Here is a 15,532-nt window from a genome sequence, read left to right as displayed (position 1 = left end):
AGCACAACACCATAGTATTTTATCTTAGTAAAGATGATGAGTAGCAAATCACCCTTATCATAGAGATTCTATTATTAGTAACAACAAATCTTAGTAGCAAATCAACAAGAACAAACAACAACAATCAATCTTAGTTAGATTATTCAAATGAAAATCTTCCATTAAACTCTTCCATTAATCAACTAATACTCATACACAGATTCTGCTGGACTATGTCCCAGTTTTCTAGAAAATCTTTTAATTGTTCTTTCCTGATCATTTTGCTCATAACCCCTGTAATATCATATGAAAAAACAGAACCTATAGACCTTAAGGTACCTTGTATAATGGACCAAAACCACATTACCCAAGTTTGTCGGATGAGTGCAAGTTTCTTACGACAATTGCAAGCTTTCCAAAATTACATATTATAAAATCCCTTCAACTTTTCTAAAATGTAGGAATCATCTGACATCAAATCTACAAAACCTAACATTTGACACCAACAATGATTACAAATCAATAAAATAAATACCATTGTTTCCACATTTGATGAAAACATTTGCCAAATCAAAAAAGTTAGCAGATGCTGAATGATAATCTGACATCAAATAATAGATCCTCATTATGAGCATATAGGTTATGATCCTTCATCATATCCATCTCAGAATTAAAAGCAAATTTTGCCAAGGACAAATCCATTTCGTAAGACAGACTAGGATAGAAAAGTACTCCCTCCGGCCCGAAATATCTGACCCATTTACTAAAAAAAAGTGTCCCAAAATAATTGAGCCATTTCAATTTTCAATACAGCTTTCATCATTCCCAATACAATATAACTCTAATTAATACTACTTTCATCATTCCCAATTCAATATATTCCACTTTCCCCTTTATTTATACATTTTTCTTAATTTGTGTGAAAAACCAAACTGACTCAGATATTCCGGGACGGAGGGAGTAACAATTACTTTGAACTGTAGATTAACAGTATTGGCGATAATAATGCAGATGAAATAATAATGTAATCCAAATAATCTTCATATTTCAGCAAAAAAATCATAACAAGACTTGTAGTATATTTTTAATGTCTTTGAAATGCAATAGGCTTGTAGCAAACATAGACATGTTAATTAAGGAAAGAACTTTAGAGAAGTAAGCAAGTCTAGTAAATTAAAAATGAGTGATATGAAATCTGAATAGCATGCTCACTAGTAAATCTTGAGACACTACACATCAAACTTTCCCCAACAAATCGTTCATAGGAAAAACAATACCTTAATCCATCATTTCCCTACACACACATGGACATGCAAGATGAAAGGAAAAACATACAACTAAGTTCAACTAGAAATTTGTTAAATTAAATAAGGAATGCACATCTTGACTAAAAATGGAAGACTGGAAAGATGATGTCCAATGTCCTAGCACTTGAAAGAAAATGGAAGATTGGACAGACATAGTTAAGCCCTCTCACTGGGATAAAGTGAGGGCTAGTTCTGATCATGAAATGGTTTGAGATCATTTGAGGCCTAACTGTTTTAAGTATGAGTTTCAATTCAACTCAACTTTTATCACCATGCCATTTTCATATTGTTATATAGTTCTTGCTTTTTACTACATATTATTATAGATGACTGTTATTGTAGCTATTTTGGGAATGTTAGTTATAAGTAGTTAATGATTTTGATGTTTATTTAGTACTATACTGCAATGTGTTTTTAAAATCAAAAGTGGTTTTGATTGAAATGAATTAGATGCAGGGTGAATGAGGAAATGAAAGAAACATTGTTTGCAGTGAACACACCAAATCCAAAATCAAAGGATACTACTTCAGGTTCAGTTCTTGCCCTTAATAATCAGAAGGATAGGGTATCAGATCCTAAAAAGTTCAAAATATTGCTATCTTGCTCAGAGCGGTTAACATTACGGTAAAGGAAGAGTGTAAAACACATGGTATTTCTATAGCACAAGAGATTCAATTGAAACACAAATCATCTAACAAATTAAACAAATAAAATGAAAAGGAAAAAATCCCTTAGTCTCTAACAAACAAATAAATGAAAATAACTACAATTTCTCAAGTTGGAGAATCAATGGGCCAATAATTAACAATAATCTATTAAGTAATCAGTAATCAGAACAAGTACAAAATAAATAACACAAATAGACATTAACATAGAGAGATTGCACTTGAATCTCATGCTCAAATGACACAGCCCGCATTTAAATTTTAGCATTAAGACCAAGGTAATGTTAAACTCTCAACGCATACTTCTGGGGCACGACTCCATAGATTAAAAGAATTCTCGTTTAGAATAAACTTAGTAAAATTAAAAGTATTATTCCTAGAATTGTAAACAATGAACTTCCTACCCCAATGCTCATGGGCTATAGACTCAAGCAGCAGTTGGTGGTCATCATCAAAAATATATATTGCCTTGGTTAATACATAAGATTTACTAGGATCTCGCATGTAAGAAACAGTAAACAATTTAGTCCAAGACTCTTTATTTCCATATTCGTTCATAATCCAAACATCATGACCAAAAATTATGCACAAGCAATCTCTTAATACATGCAAGGTCAAGAAATTATCTTCATCTACCTCTCCATAATCAGGCAGCAAAAACTGTTGATAAGATTCGTTCGCCAAATCAAGAGAAACAATAAATGGATTTTGCTCATACCCAGTAGTAGAGGCCAGCCAATTAATCCTGCCACTTACAAATCTCCCAGAATAGTCAATAGGGAAAGCACCAAAAGGAAAATCCTGAATACTTCTCCAAAAATCAGTACCCAATGTATAAACCTTCACTTCAGTTTTTTTGACATAACGGTTAGTGTATAGCAAAACAACAACCACCTTGTAAATATTCGTAAAAGAATCATAGCCAAAGCCAAACTTCATCATAAGATTCATAATGGGCGATTTTGGCATTTCAAAAAGGGGCAATTCCTTGAACTTTCTAATGGTAGGGTTACACAATATAACTAAACCTCTAAGATGGTCAGCAATACAAAGGATGCCATTGCAAGAACCAATAACGTAATTTATATCGTGCACAGAATGAACTGAATCAAAAGTGGTTGCAGAATACTCAAATAGTGTGAACGGAGTGATTTCCTTTGTTAGAAAAGAGTGGAGTGGGTAAGAGGTGATAACGTACTTGTTTGACACGGGTCCAACATGGCCTACGAAGTGGAGGGAGCGCGTGGTTGACATGGTAAGATGTTTTTGAGCGAATTTGGGATGAGAGATGAAGTTATTCCAAAATTTGCAGACACATCGAAGTTGAAGAAGGAGCTTCACTGGTAGCCTACACAAGATTTCTGCAATGAGATCGAACGGAAGAGTGGGCAGAGGCTGCGCATCACAGGAAGATGGTGGTGGCGGTGATGTTAGGGTTACGGCAGAAAGCTGGTTGTTGACAGCAGTTAATTCATCGGAATAAGCGGCATCGTACTCTCTGTCGGACGCCATCTCCGACTTTGAGCGTGCCTTATGGCTCTTCTCTAGTTCCGGATCTAAAAAGCGGTCAATAGATATCCGCCACAAAATGGGAAATTTTACCCTATACCCCAACACATGTACTTTCACCCCTACAATTCTTCATAAATTCCAATTTTACCCTTTTTACTATTTAATCTTTTACATGTTAATTTTTCATTCTGGCTATCAAATTTTCCAATCCTGTGTGAGTTCATCATCCCCACATGATATTATTCTAGGTAGGCATTTCAGAATCTTTTTCTTCAGGATCAAACGTTTCCGATATTTTTTTTTTGAATGCACTCGTGTTTTTTATCAAAACAATAACATCTCAAAACTGGAAAAATTTGTATCAACGCAATATGGCAGCTTTCTTGGGTTGTAACCACTGAATTGTAAGAGGCACTTTGTTTCGATCAAAACCAGAACAACAACAAGCACTTTGTATGGCAGCTTTCATTCATTAAAAAGTTTGAGTTAAAAAAAAGAGTAAAAACTACTCAGCAAAACGATTCCCGCAAAACAAAGTGCCTAAAACAAACAAAAACAAGGGTTTAAACGGAAAATTTCACAAAATGGTTGCGGGAAGAATCATCTGTTGTAAATTTTGAGTATATTTCAAAAGTTTTCAAATATTTTGTGTCTCATAATTTTTAATTGAGAAAAATATAGAAAAATATTTTTTATAGAAAATTATTATTATTTTATTTATAATTAATACTAATAGTTGACATAGTCTAATTCTTTTAGCCACATTATTTTAAATTGATTTAATCTTAAAGAGTAATTAAGGCTCATGTTTTTTATGTTGTAACCGAAATAGAAGTGATAAGGCACGTTTTAGATGTTGTTGGTTTTAAGGAGATTGTGCCTATTTATGCTCACAAGCTAACTGCCAATTTTAAGAGAGTTTTATGTTCCTTCCTTGTACGTGCTATCAATATAAAAATGAGGAACACCATTTTTCTTTTGATATATAAAAAAACTTATGCGCATGCTAAACAAAAAGCTCTCTTTACTTTTTATGCTTCAAGCTATACATAAATAGTTTTTCATGAGTCTGACATATAATTCTGGGTTACATCCTCCTGAAAATATTTATTCTTGATAGTTCTGCATCCTTGGGTTCAAATCAAGAAGAGCCTGCTGAATCCTGGGGGATTTGCGCTTATGAGGCGGATAAATCCTTAAGGACAGTGCGATCAGCACGCCTCAGGTTATATATTGATTTACTATTTTGTAGGTTTCATATGAATTGTCAGTGGATGATATTGATGGAACTGTGTTGATGGCCAAGTCCATACAATAATATATAGCACAGATAAGTTTACTTGCTATCTCTCTTGTTTATTTTCTTTAATTTAATTTGTTGCTCAATTTTATATGTTGATTATTATTTGTAGATAATTTTATGTCAATATTTTACAACAATCTTAAGGATTTATTCTCTAATAAAATTTGTTTGTGCCTGATTTTAGATCAGCCTCGGTGAATTGTTTAAGTTAAAACTATGGAGGACAATTACAAGCGTTTGGGAATGAGCAAATTTCTTTGGTATTAATTGGTTTCTCTCTGTGTTTCACGGATACTAAACGAAGGGGGATAACCATGTTTATGTGCTAAAGAAGCCACGTAAGTTTTAGTTGTTTTAAATTGATTGCGACATTTCGACATGATATATTGATGCTAGGATTGAGTGAAGTATAATCCCCTCATCTCGTGTTAGTTGACTTCCACATTTATTGTATGATTATAGAATATATGTGGTCAATGCCTGCTAAAAATGAAAATAATTATGAACAATGGCACGACTGGGTGTAAGCTATGTTATAGACCAATTATATCTACATTGTGAAATATTTAGAAGGAAAAAAAAAGGCTTATAACATTGTTCATATTATTACTATTTACTGATGGTTACCTCTAGTGTTAATGATTGTAGATCTTTGTCATATTGGCTTATTTGAAACAACATGAACACATCTGTTCCTTGCTTATGGATGAGAAATTTTTATGATAGTATTTTGTTTTTAAAAGGTCTTGAGATATCATCTATGAATGTATATTTTTATACTGTATGGCTTTGAAAGTGAGGGTTGTATTTGATTTAGTGATGAATTCATGACTAATATCATGTGAAAAGTTTTATAATTTAAAATATCATAGTTTGAATGAGCATGCTATGTTTAATGTTATAGATATTGGATTGGATTATTGTTTTGAAAAAAAAAAAATTGCTATTGTTGAATATGAAAAGTTATTTGAAAATATTTTTTATGAGCATATAATTTTGAGCTAGCCTTTCTGAGTTTTCATTCTCATTATGCATGCTTGATCTGAATAGAATTTTTATATTGTTGTGGAGTATTTATTTTTGCGCCAATGTTGTTAGCTCATATGATTGAGAGTATATAGTGACATGTGTGTATACGGCTCTTGTGAAACCAAGTTGATTTCTGTAAGCATGAGAATATATATTTGAGAAATTTTATATGATTGTGAAATATTATTTAATTATATTATTGAAAGAAAAATAGAGAAATTCATAGAGATGCATGTATGATATGTATGAGTGAAATAAGTGCAATAAAGATGGTGTCGCTTAAAATTAATTTAAGCTAACCTATATATATATATATATATATTGAGATACACCTCAAAATATTGGTGACATATTGTGGATTATCCATTGTATTAAAACAATACAATGATGTTTTGAAGTGAAAATATATATGTGTGTGGGTTTATTTTCCCCTATGTGGGGGCGTTTTCACTTGAAATATATTTCGAGTAGACATGTATCATAAATCCACATGGAGTTATATTTGCCCAATGTAGGGGATTGTCGCTTAGAATTTATCTAAGTAGACCTGGTGACGCATATCAAAGAAGTCAGTTTGACAATATGTGAAATATTATTTAGAGTTGACGAACCATTGCATTAAGATGGAATGATGTTAATTGAAATTAAAATTTCAATGAGAATAAATCAAAATGTAGAATTATTTTAAGGGATGTTGTCGCTTGAAGTCATTCAAGCAGACCTCTATAAATATAATTATAGAGATCAAGTTTATTGTTATAAACTTTGATAAATATATGAGGTTGATTGACTTAGAGACGTCTTAGTCAATCTTATATGATGAAAGAAAATTGTATTCATCATTTGTGTATAAAGTAGCTACTAAACAAAACCCCTTGGGATGAAATAAATTGTGTACATCGAGGGGATTGGGACTTAAGCCATTCGAAATTAATAAGTGATGGGAACCCAACCTTTGTGATTGGAGATCCCATGAATAAGGTTCATATGGGTAAGAACAAGTCACTTATTAGTTCTGCTAGCACCAAAAATTAGTTAATTAATTTTTGTTTTCGTCCCTTTTCTATGGTGTGTGTGTGAGAAGTGCTAGACACTGCATTATTGAGAGGATAAGCCTATAAAGCTTTTAATGAATTTCATATCCCTTATGGGTGGTGTATGACTTGCAGCATACACTTGATGAAATCACCTATGTGAGTGTCAAGTGGGGCCGCTTGTATGAGATCTTGGCGAAATCTCTAGAGCACTCATGAAATAATCCAGGCACGCGCACGGCCTATTCGCGCACCACAGCGCCAACGGCAAGAATTGTGGGGGTGTGATGCGAATGGTATATCGCTAACATACATCAAGGGATTTTGGTTCATATAGCTTGCTACACCAACTTCACTGTGTGTTAAGTATTATCATTCTAGGGCTGATTCATATAGCTTGCTACACCAGTTTGATGCATCACATCCAGGATGTTAACCCAGGAAGTCATTTTTTCTAATTTCTTTTAAACTTTTGAAATATGTGGGGGATTGTTGTAAATTTTGAGTATATTTCAAAAGTTTTCAAATATTTTGTGTCTCATAATTTTTAATTGAGAAAAATATAGAAAAATATTTTTTATAGAAAATTATTATTATTTTATTTATAATTAATACTAATAGTTGACATAGTCTAATTCTTTTAGCCACATTATTTTAAATTGATTTAATCTTAAAGAGTAATTAAGGCTCATGTTTTTTATGTTGTAACCGAAATAGAAGTGATAAGGCACGTTTTAGATGTTGTTGGTTTTAAGGAGATTGTGCCTATTTATGCTCACAAGCTAACTGCCAATTTTAAGAGAGTTTTATGTTCCTTCCTTGTACGTGCTATCAATATAAAAATGAGGAACACCATTTTTCTTTTGATATATAAAAAAACTTATGCGCATGCTAAACAAAAAGCTCTCTTTACTTTTTATGCTTCAAGCTATACATAAATAGTTTTTCATGAGTCTGACATATAATTCTGGGTTACATCCTCCTGAAAATATTTATTCTTGATAGTTCTGCATCCTTGGGTTCAAATCAAGAAGAGCCTGCTGAATCCTGGGGGATTTGCGCTTATGAGGCGGATAAATCCTTAAGGACAGTGCGATCAGCACGCCTCAGGTTATATATTGATTTACTATTTTGTAGGTTTCATATGAATTGTCAGTGGATGATATTGATGGAACTGTGTTGATGGCCAAGTCCATACAATAATATATAGCACAGATAAGTTTACTTGCTATCTCTCTTGTTTATTTTCTTTAATTTAATTTGTTGCTCAATTTTATATGTTGATTATTATTTGTAGATAATTTTATGTCAATATTTTACAACATCATCAACCGGAACGCTTTGTATGTGTTTTTCAGGAAATCAATCGGAACACTTCTTGAAATCGATGAATCAGTGAACGATTCCGGTAACCTAGTAGAACACGATGCTGTGAATCTAACACAACCTTCGGGCGAAACGATTCTTGTAACCCCTGAATAAAAGATGACGACAAACGATTAAGAGAACAAACACAACCTTATGGGGAAACAATTCCTGTAACAATAATATTCCGGTTGCAAGAGTTGATGTAGATAAAAGAAAAATCAAAAAGTTTTCAGCAAACAAAAAGGTTGGGGTGAAAAAGTGAATGAGAGATTGAGTTTTGTTTTATATAAAGGGTAAATTTGGTAGTTTATGTTAAATGTTGGGGTCAAGGTATAAATGTAGGGGTGTGGGGTATAACTTCCCACAAAATGGTAAGGTTATGGATATGTTGGTCCTCTTAAAATAAATGGATAATAACCTACATACATACTCACTCCATTCACGATCATAAAAAAAAAAAAAAAAACTATTTTTTTAGATTGGTCGAATAAACTATGTATTTGATTTATAATAAAAAATCACCTTTTAAATTTATTTATTTTTTTGAAAGACCCTTTTAAATTTATTGTATATGTGATGTTTTTGTCTATATATTATAGATCAAATACCGTGAGTTTAACTCAGTTGGTATGGACAATGCATAAAATATGCAAGGTCCAGGTTCGAACCCCAACCACCACAAAAAAAAAGATCAAATACATTATTTCTTATGTAACAAAAAATAATACATTATTTCTTAAGTGAATTTAAAAAGTGTTTTTTTCGCTTATATTAGTGTTCGGATGGAGTAAACTGAATAATATTATTTTTGACAAAACACGAATAATATTATTTAAATGTTGGCTAAAAAAGTGTTCGACCATTGCTTTTTGCTATTCATCATGACACACTCAAATATTATCGTTTTTTTTTTGCTTAAATATGTAAAAGGCTCGCATAAGTTAGCGTGTTTTTAGTTTTATTCACGTTATCTTTTTTTTTTTTGCGAAACCGCCCTTGTATTTTCTTAACCTTTTAAAATTGGCCCCTACCGTTAGTTTCCATAAAAAAATATATATATTATTGGTAGGGCTGACAATGAACCGAACCAACTCGAATATAGTTCGGAACTCGACTCGACAATTAACTAGTTGAGTTGGGTTCATGAACCAAATGAGCTGAACTTGAGCTAGAAATTAAGTTCGTTAACTAAATGAGCTGAACTTGAGCTATACATAGTTCAGCTCGTTTGGTTCATGAGTAGGCTCGGTATATATATATATATATATATATATATATATATATATATATATATATATATATATATATATATATATATATATATATAGGGTTATGTTACAAGACACCCTTTGGTGGTGTCTTTTATCAAGCAACACCTTAAGGTGTGATTTTCACTTTTTAGTTATAACTTTGCTAAAAGACACCTTCATAAAAGTAAGTTGGTGTCTTTTCGCAAAAGCTCATAGAGTAACTTGATAAAAGACACCTTCACAAAAGGTGTCTTCTATCATAACCTATATATATGGTTATGATAGAAGACACCTTTTGTGAAGGTGTCTTTTATCAAGTTACTCTATGAACTTTTGCGAAAAGACACCAACTTACTTTTATGAAGGTGTCTTTTAGCAAAGTTATAACTAAAAAGTGAAAATCACACCTTAAGGTGTTGCTTGATAAAAGACACCACCAAAGGGTGTCTTGTAACAAAACTCATATATATATATATATATATATATATATATATATATATATATATATATATATATATATATATATATATATATAATTTTCTTAATTCTTTTCTCTAGCTTTTTCTCAATATATCTAGAATGGGAGCCATTAATTTTCTTAATTCCTTTCTCTAGGATTTTCATTGTGTTTGGATATTTATTTTTATTTTTTTTAAACAGGAACTAATGAAAATGAGTCGTGGCTCATTTTTGCCCCACCCCATTGTTTGTTTTGTAAAACTTGGTTTCCATGTTCTTGACTTCTTTTTTCTATCCCTTTTTTATGATGTTTTTTTCTTCATCTTGTCTAGTAAATAAACCAATACAATTACATCTATTTTATATGTTGGAAAGATGGCTACTACCAAATTGAAATCAGAAGGAAGAAAACCGATGGCGTATGAACTCACAGTTGTAAAGAGATACTAGTTGTTTCAAACATACAGAGTAGTAGTAATGTAAGAAACTATAAATAAACATTGAGTGATGTAAGAAACTATAAATAAAACAGTGCACTACACAAGTAAAATGTAGTAATGCATAGTATTGTCACTCACGGTAGTGATATTTCACTTTTGCCAAAGTGATAACCATTTCCAAGATAGTTGAAAAACTTAATTTTTTTTCCTTTCTAGTTTATTTTTTGTGCTTAAGGTGCAAAAGAAAAAGTTAGGTGTTCAAATGCAAGAAACTGGAAGTATTAATGCAAATTTTCAAAGTTCATTTGCACATCCTACAAACGAGTTGAACCTAACGAGCCGAGTCGAGTTGTTCGTGAACTTTAAACGAGCCGAACTCGAGCTTAGAAAAAGGTTCGTATCAAATTCGAGTCGAGTTTCGAGCCGAGCTAATTCTTATCGAGTCGAGTCGAGCTCAAATGAGTTTGATTCGACTCGACTCATTTCCAGCCCTAATTACTGGTTAAAGGATGCAAATGTGACACTTGATGAGATGGCAACTGGTTTTAGTAGAGGGACTAAAACAAAAAATGCATAGGGATGAAATTAAAAAAAACGTAATCATCAAATTTTTGAAATTTAAAACTCAATCTTTCCACCTTCTTCCTCTCTCTCTCTCTCTCTCTCTCTCTATGTTCTTTCTCTCTTCTTCATTCTTTCCCTACCCAGTCTCTCATAGCTTGCACCCTAAAAGCAAAAACTCATTTTCTATATCAATGTCTTCTCATTCCATTTGTCAATATAGTAAAATTTTGTTTTATTTAATTGTACAATATAGTAAAATTTTCATTGTCAATTGTTCCAACTCATATTTGACATGAATTCACATCCTTGCCCCAAATTTTTCATTTTATTTTTTGAAAAAGGAAAAATGCATCAAAAACCTCTCAGCTAGGAAGAGAGCCAAAATCTTGCCACACACTTCTAAACATATTTACTTCAATGTTGCAATGAAAAAACAAAAAGTCCATCTTGACTAAAAAAAGAAGAAGATGAAAGGAAAAACATACAACTAAGTTGTACTATAAATTGGTTAAATTAAAGAAGGAAGGAATGCCCATCTTGACTAAAAAAAGGAAGATTGGAAAGATGATGTCCTAAGTCCTAGCTCTTGACAGAAAATGGAAGATTGGACAGTCGCCCAAAAATGGTTTATTAAGTTATAAGTAGTTAAAGATTCTGATGTTTATTTAGTACTATATTGCAATATGTGTTTTTAAAATCAAAAGTGGTTTGGATTGAAATGAATTGGATGCAGGGTGAATCAGGAAATGATAGAAATGTTGTTTGTAGCGAACAAACCGAATCCAAAACCAAAGGGTACTATTTCACGTAGAGTTCTTGCCCTTTAAAATCAGAAGGATAGGGTGTTGGATCCTAAAAAGTCTCAAAATATTGCGTTCTTGATCAGAGCAGTTAACAAGACGGTAAAGGAAGTGTGTGCAGCATCATTATAAGCACGATTAAAAAGACACAACATAAGGTGTAAAACACATGGTGTTTCTAAAGGACAAGGGATTCAATTGAAAACATAAATCATCTAACAAACAAACAAAATGAAAAGGAAAAAACTCCTAAGTCTCTAACAAACAAATAAATGAAAATAACTACAATTTCTCTAGTTGGAGAATCAATGGGCCAATAATTTACAATAATTTATTAAGTAATCAGTAATCAGAACAAGTACAAAATAACTAACACAAATAGACATTGACAGAGAGATATTGCACCTGAATCTCATGCTCAAATGACATAGCCCGCATTTAAATCTCAACATTAAGACCAAGGTGATATTAAACTCTCAACGCATACTTCTGGGTCACGATTCCATACATTAAAAGAACTCTTGTTTTGAAGAAACTTAGTAAAATTAAAAGTATTATTCCTAGAATTGTAAACAATCAACTTCACATCCCAATCCCCTATAGACTCAAGCAGCACTTGGTGGTCATCATCAAAAATATATACTGCCTTGGTTAATTCATAAGATTTACTAGGATCTCGCATGTATGACACAGTAAACAATTTAGTCCAAGACTCTTTATTTCCATATTCCTTCATAATCCAAACATCATGACCAAAAATTATGCACAAGCAATCTCTCAATACGTGCAAGGTCAATAAATTATCTTCATCTACCTCTCCATAATCAGGCAGCAAAACCTCTTGATAAGACTCATTCGCCAAATCAAGAGAAACAATAACGAATGGATTTTGCTGATACCCAGTAGTAGAGGCCAGCCAATTAATCTTGCCACTCACAAACTTCCCAGACAGGCCAATAGGGACAACACCAAAAGGAAAGTCTTGAATGCTTCTCCAAAAATCAGCACCCATTGTATAAACCTTCACCTCAGTTTTGTAGCAAACATAATTATCATCATCATCATCAAATATAGTGTATTGCAAAACAGCAACCACCTTGTAAATATTTGCAAAAGAATCATAGCCAAAGCCAAACTTCACCCTATCTGAAGATTTTGGCATTTCAAAAAGGGGCAATTCCTTGAACTTTTTAATAGAAGGGTTACACAATATAACTAAACCTCTATGATAGTCAACAGTACAAAGGATGCCATTGCAAGAACCAATACAATAAGCTATACTGGTGAAAGAATGAACGGCATCAAAAGTGGTTGGAGAATATTGAAACAGTGTGAACGGAGTGATTATCTTTGTGAGAAAAGAGTCGAGTGGGTAAGAGGTGATAGCGTACTTGTTTGACATCGTGGGTCTAACTTGGCCTACGAAGTGGATCCAACGCGTGGTTGACATGCTAAGGTGTTTTTGGGCGAATTTGGGATGAGAGATTAAATCATTCCAAAACTTACAGACGCATCGAAGTTGAAGAAGGAGCTTTACTGGTAGCCTACATAAGATTTCTGCAATGAGATCGAACGGAAGAGTCGGAAGAGGTTGCGCATCACAGGAAGGTGGTGGTGGCGGTGATGTTAGGGTTACGATTGAAAGCTGGTTGTTGACAGCAGTTGTTTCATCCAAATAAGAAGCAGTGTGGTAGTCGCTATCAGACGCCATCTAAGAGTTTGAGTGTGCCTCCAGCCTATATATAGCTCTTCTCTGGTTCCAGATCCAAACTGGTAAGGTTGTAATGGATAAACGAATCGATTAACAAAATACTCACCCCGGTCTTTGTTACAGGGGAAAAAACAATTTTTTAAATTTATTGAATAAGTGATAAATTTGTCTATATTATAAATTATAAATTAAATACATCATTTATTTAATAAATTAAAAAAATGATTTTTTAATTTATAAAAGTGATCACCATGATTAAACTCGAATAACGTTATTATGGTTAGTTTATCTGCTTTTTATTGCTCATGACACGCTCAAATATTATCGTATTTAATTATGAGAATTTTAGCAGATACCAGATTTTTTTTTTTTTGAGTAAATCAACCACTAGATCAACGCTAAGGCTTTGTTTGGGAGTTTGGAGGGGAGGGGAGGGGAGGAGAGGGTTTTGGAAAAAAGGAATGAGCAAGTGGAAGAAATAGAAGACATTGGGAGGAGAGGGCTTTGGAGATTAATTTTTTACTCATAATAAAAAATCCCCCTCATTTGGGGGAACTCAAAAGTTGCATTGGGGAGGGTTTTGGGGGTTATGGAGGGTTTATATGAATTTTTCAAATTCAAACTATGTTGTTATAATATTCTTAAAATTAAAAGTATATTAATCATAAGTATTAGACTTTGTTTGGGAGTTTGGAGGGGAAGGGATGGGGGCTTTGGGGGGTTGGAAATATATAGAAAAATAGACAAAAAATTCACATTTTTTTAAAGAACTGTTTTTTTTAGAATGATAAACTAATACTTATGATTAATATACTTTTAATTTTAAGAATATAATAACAATATAGATTGGATTTGAAAAATTCATATAAACCCTCCATAACCCCCCAAAACCCTCCCCCAATACAATTTTTTAGTTCCCCCAAATGAGGGGGATTTTTTATTATGAGTAAAAAATTAACCTCCAAAGCCCTCTCCTCCCAATGTCTTCTATTTCTTCCACTTGTTCCTTCCTTTTTTCCAAAACTATCCCCTCCCATCCCCTCCAAACTCCCAAACAAAGCCTTAGTTTATCATTCTCTAAAAAACTGTTCTTTCAAAAAATGTGAATTTTTTTATCCATTTTTCTATATATTTCCAACCCCCCAAAACCCTCCCCTCCATTCCCCTCCAAACTCCCAAACAAAGCCTAAATGGGAGCTTGTTGCATCTTAATTAGGAATTTAATGAAAATTGAGTCAAATAAAAAAGAAATAGAACTTTCGTGTAATACTACTATGCAAACTTTTGTAGTTTCCAAAAGAAGAAGAGGCGGAGGAGAATATATATATATATAAAGGATAAACCGGTAATCACAGTAACGTATATAAAGGACATAATTTAGAGAAAAAGTATTACAACAAAATCATGTACATTATCGTTATATATACTAACATCAAGACGGACGCTAACTTGCCTTTCTTTCCTTTTTTTATGGTGCTTGATTATAAATCTATTTTATCGCACCTGATTATATATATATTTAAAATATATACCATAATAAAGTATTGATTTAACTAATATTGTTCCTAATATTGTAGTTGAATTCTTCCTTTTATAATGAGATTTAACTGGGTTTTTTTTTCAATTATAAATTCGAATAATATTATCGAGAAGACAAAATTGTAATTACGGTTGTTTAAATGAAATGTATAATTGGAAGAATGAAAAATTTAGCTCAAAATCATCTACCCCTTTATATATTGTTATAGAATTGTTTACCGGTCTTTTTGTTGCCTTTTTTTATATATAAAATTAAAAATAATCATAGAGCAATATTTTTGTAAAACACATGGTTTTATCTCATTGACTACGTTGAGATCAACACTATGTTGGAATAAATTAACATAGATATCTAAATATTATAGACACAAAGTTATGACCTATTACATGAATGATCATTTGGGATAATTGAGCGATCTTGAGAGAAACCTTGGTATAAGAGCTCTTCTAACTCTTATTGATGAGAAACATAACCCAACCCATCATTGGGCATATCCTCGTATATGCATGAGTCGTTCCTACTTACAAGCGACTCACTTCTAGATGGGTGTTCCTGTCAATATGAAGGGTTG

The 15,532-nt window shown here is 32.4% G+C and overlaps 2 protein-coding genes across 2 annotated transcripts; both read right to left on the bottom strand.

The window, feature by feature from the left end:
- LOC146950255 (F-box/kelch-repeat protein At3g23880-like) lies at positions 1-13,546 on the bottom strand. Its single transcript, XM_085746194.1, has 2 exons — positions 12,116-13,546; positions 1-468 (listed from the first exon to the last, which is right to left on the bottom strand). The coding sequence occupies exon 1, from the start codon at positions 13,419-13,421 to the stop codon at positions 12,162-12,164; it is 1,260 nt and encodes a 419-aa protein (XP_085602320.1). The 5' UTR covers positions 13,422-13,546; the 3' UTR covers positions 1-468; positions 12,116-12,161.
- Positions 2,077-3,558, bottom strand: LOC146950256 (F-box/kelch-repeat protein At3g23880-like). Its single transcript, XM_085746195.1, has one exon. The coding sequence runs from the start codon at positions 3,461-3,463 to the stop codon at positions 2,219-2,221; it is 1,245 nt and encodes a 414-aa protein (XP_085602321.1). The 5' UTR covers positions 3,464-3,558; the 3' UTR covers positions 2,077-2,218.
- Positions 13,547-15,532: the final 1,986 nt, after the last annotated feature.

Source organism: Medicago sativa, chromosome 2, assembly GCF_051527215.1.
Source record: "Medicago sativa cultivar Bolivia chromosome 2, Bolivia_mono, whole genome shotgun sequence".
NCBI classification, from domain to species: Eukaryota; Viridiplantae; Streptophyta; class Magnoliopsida; order Fabales; family Fabaceae; genus Medicago; species Medicago sativa.
This window is presented reverse-complemented; position numbering and strand designations above follow the sequence as displayed.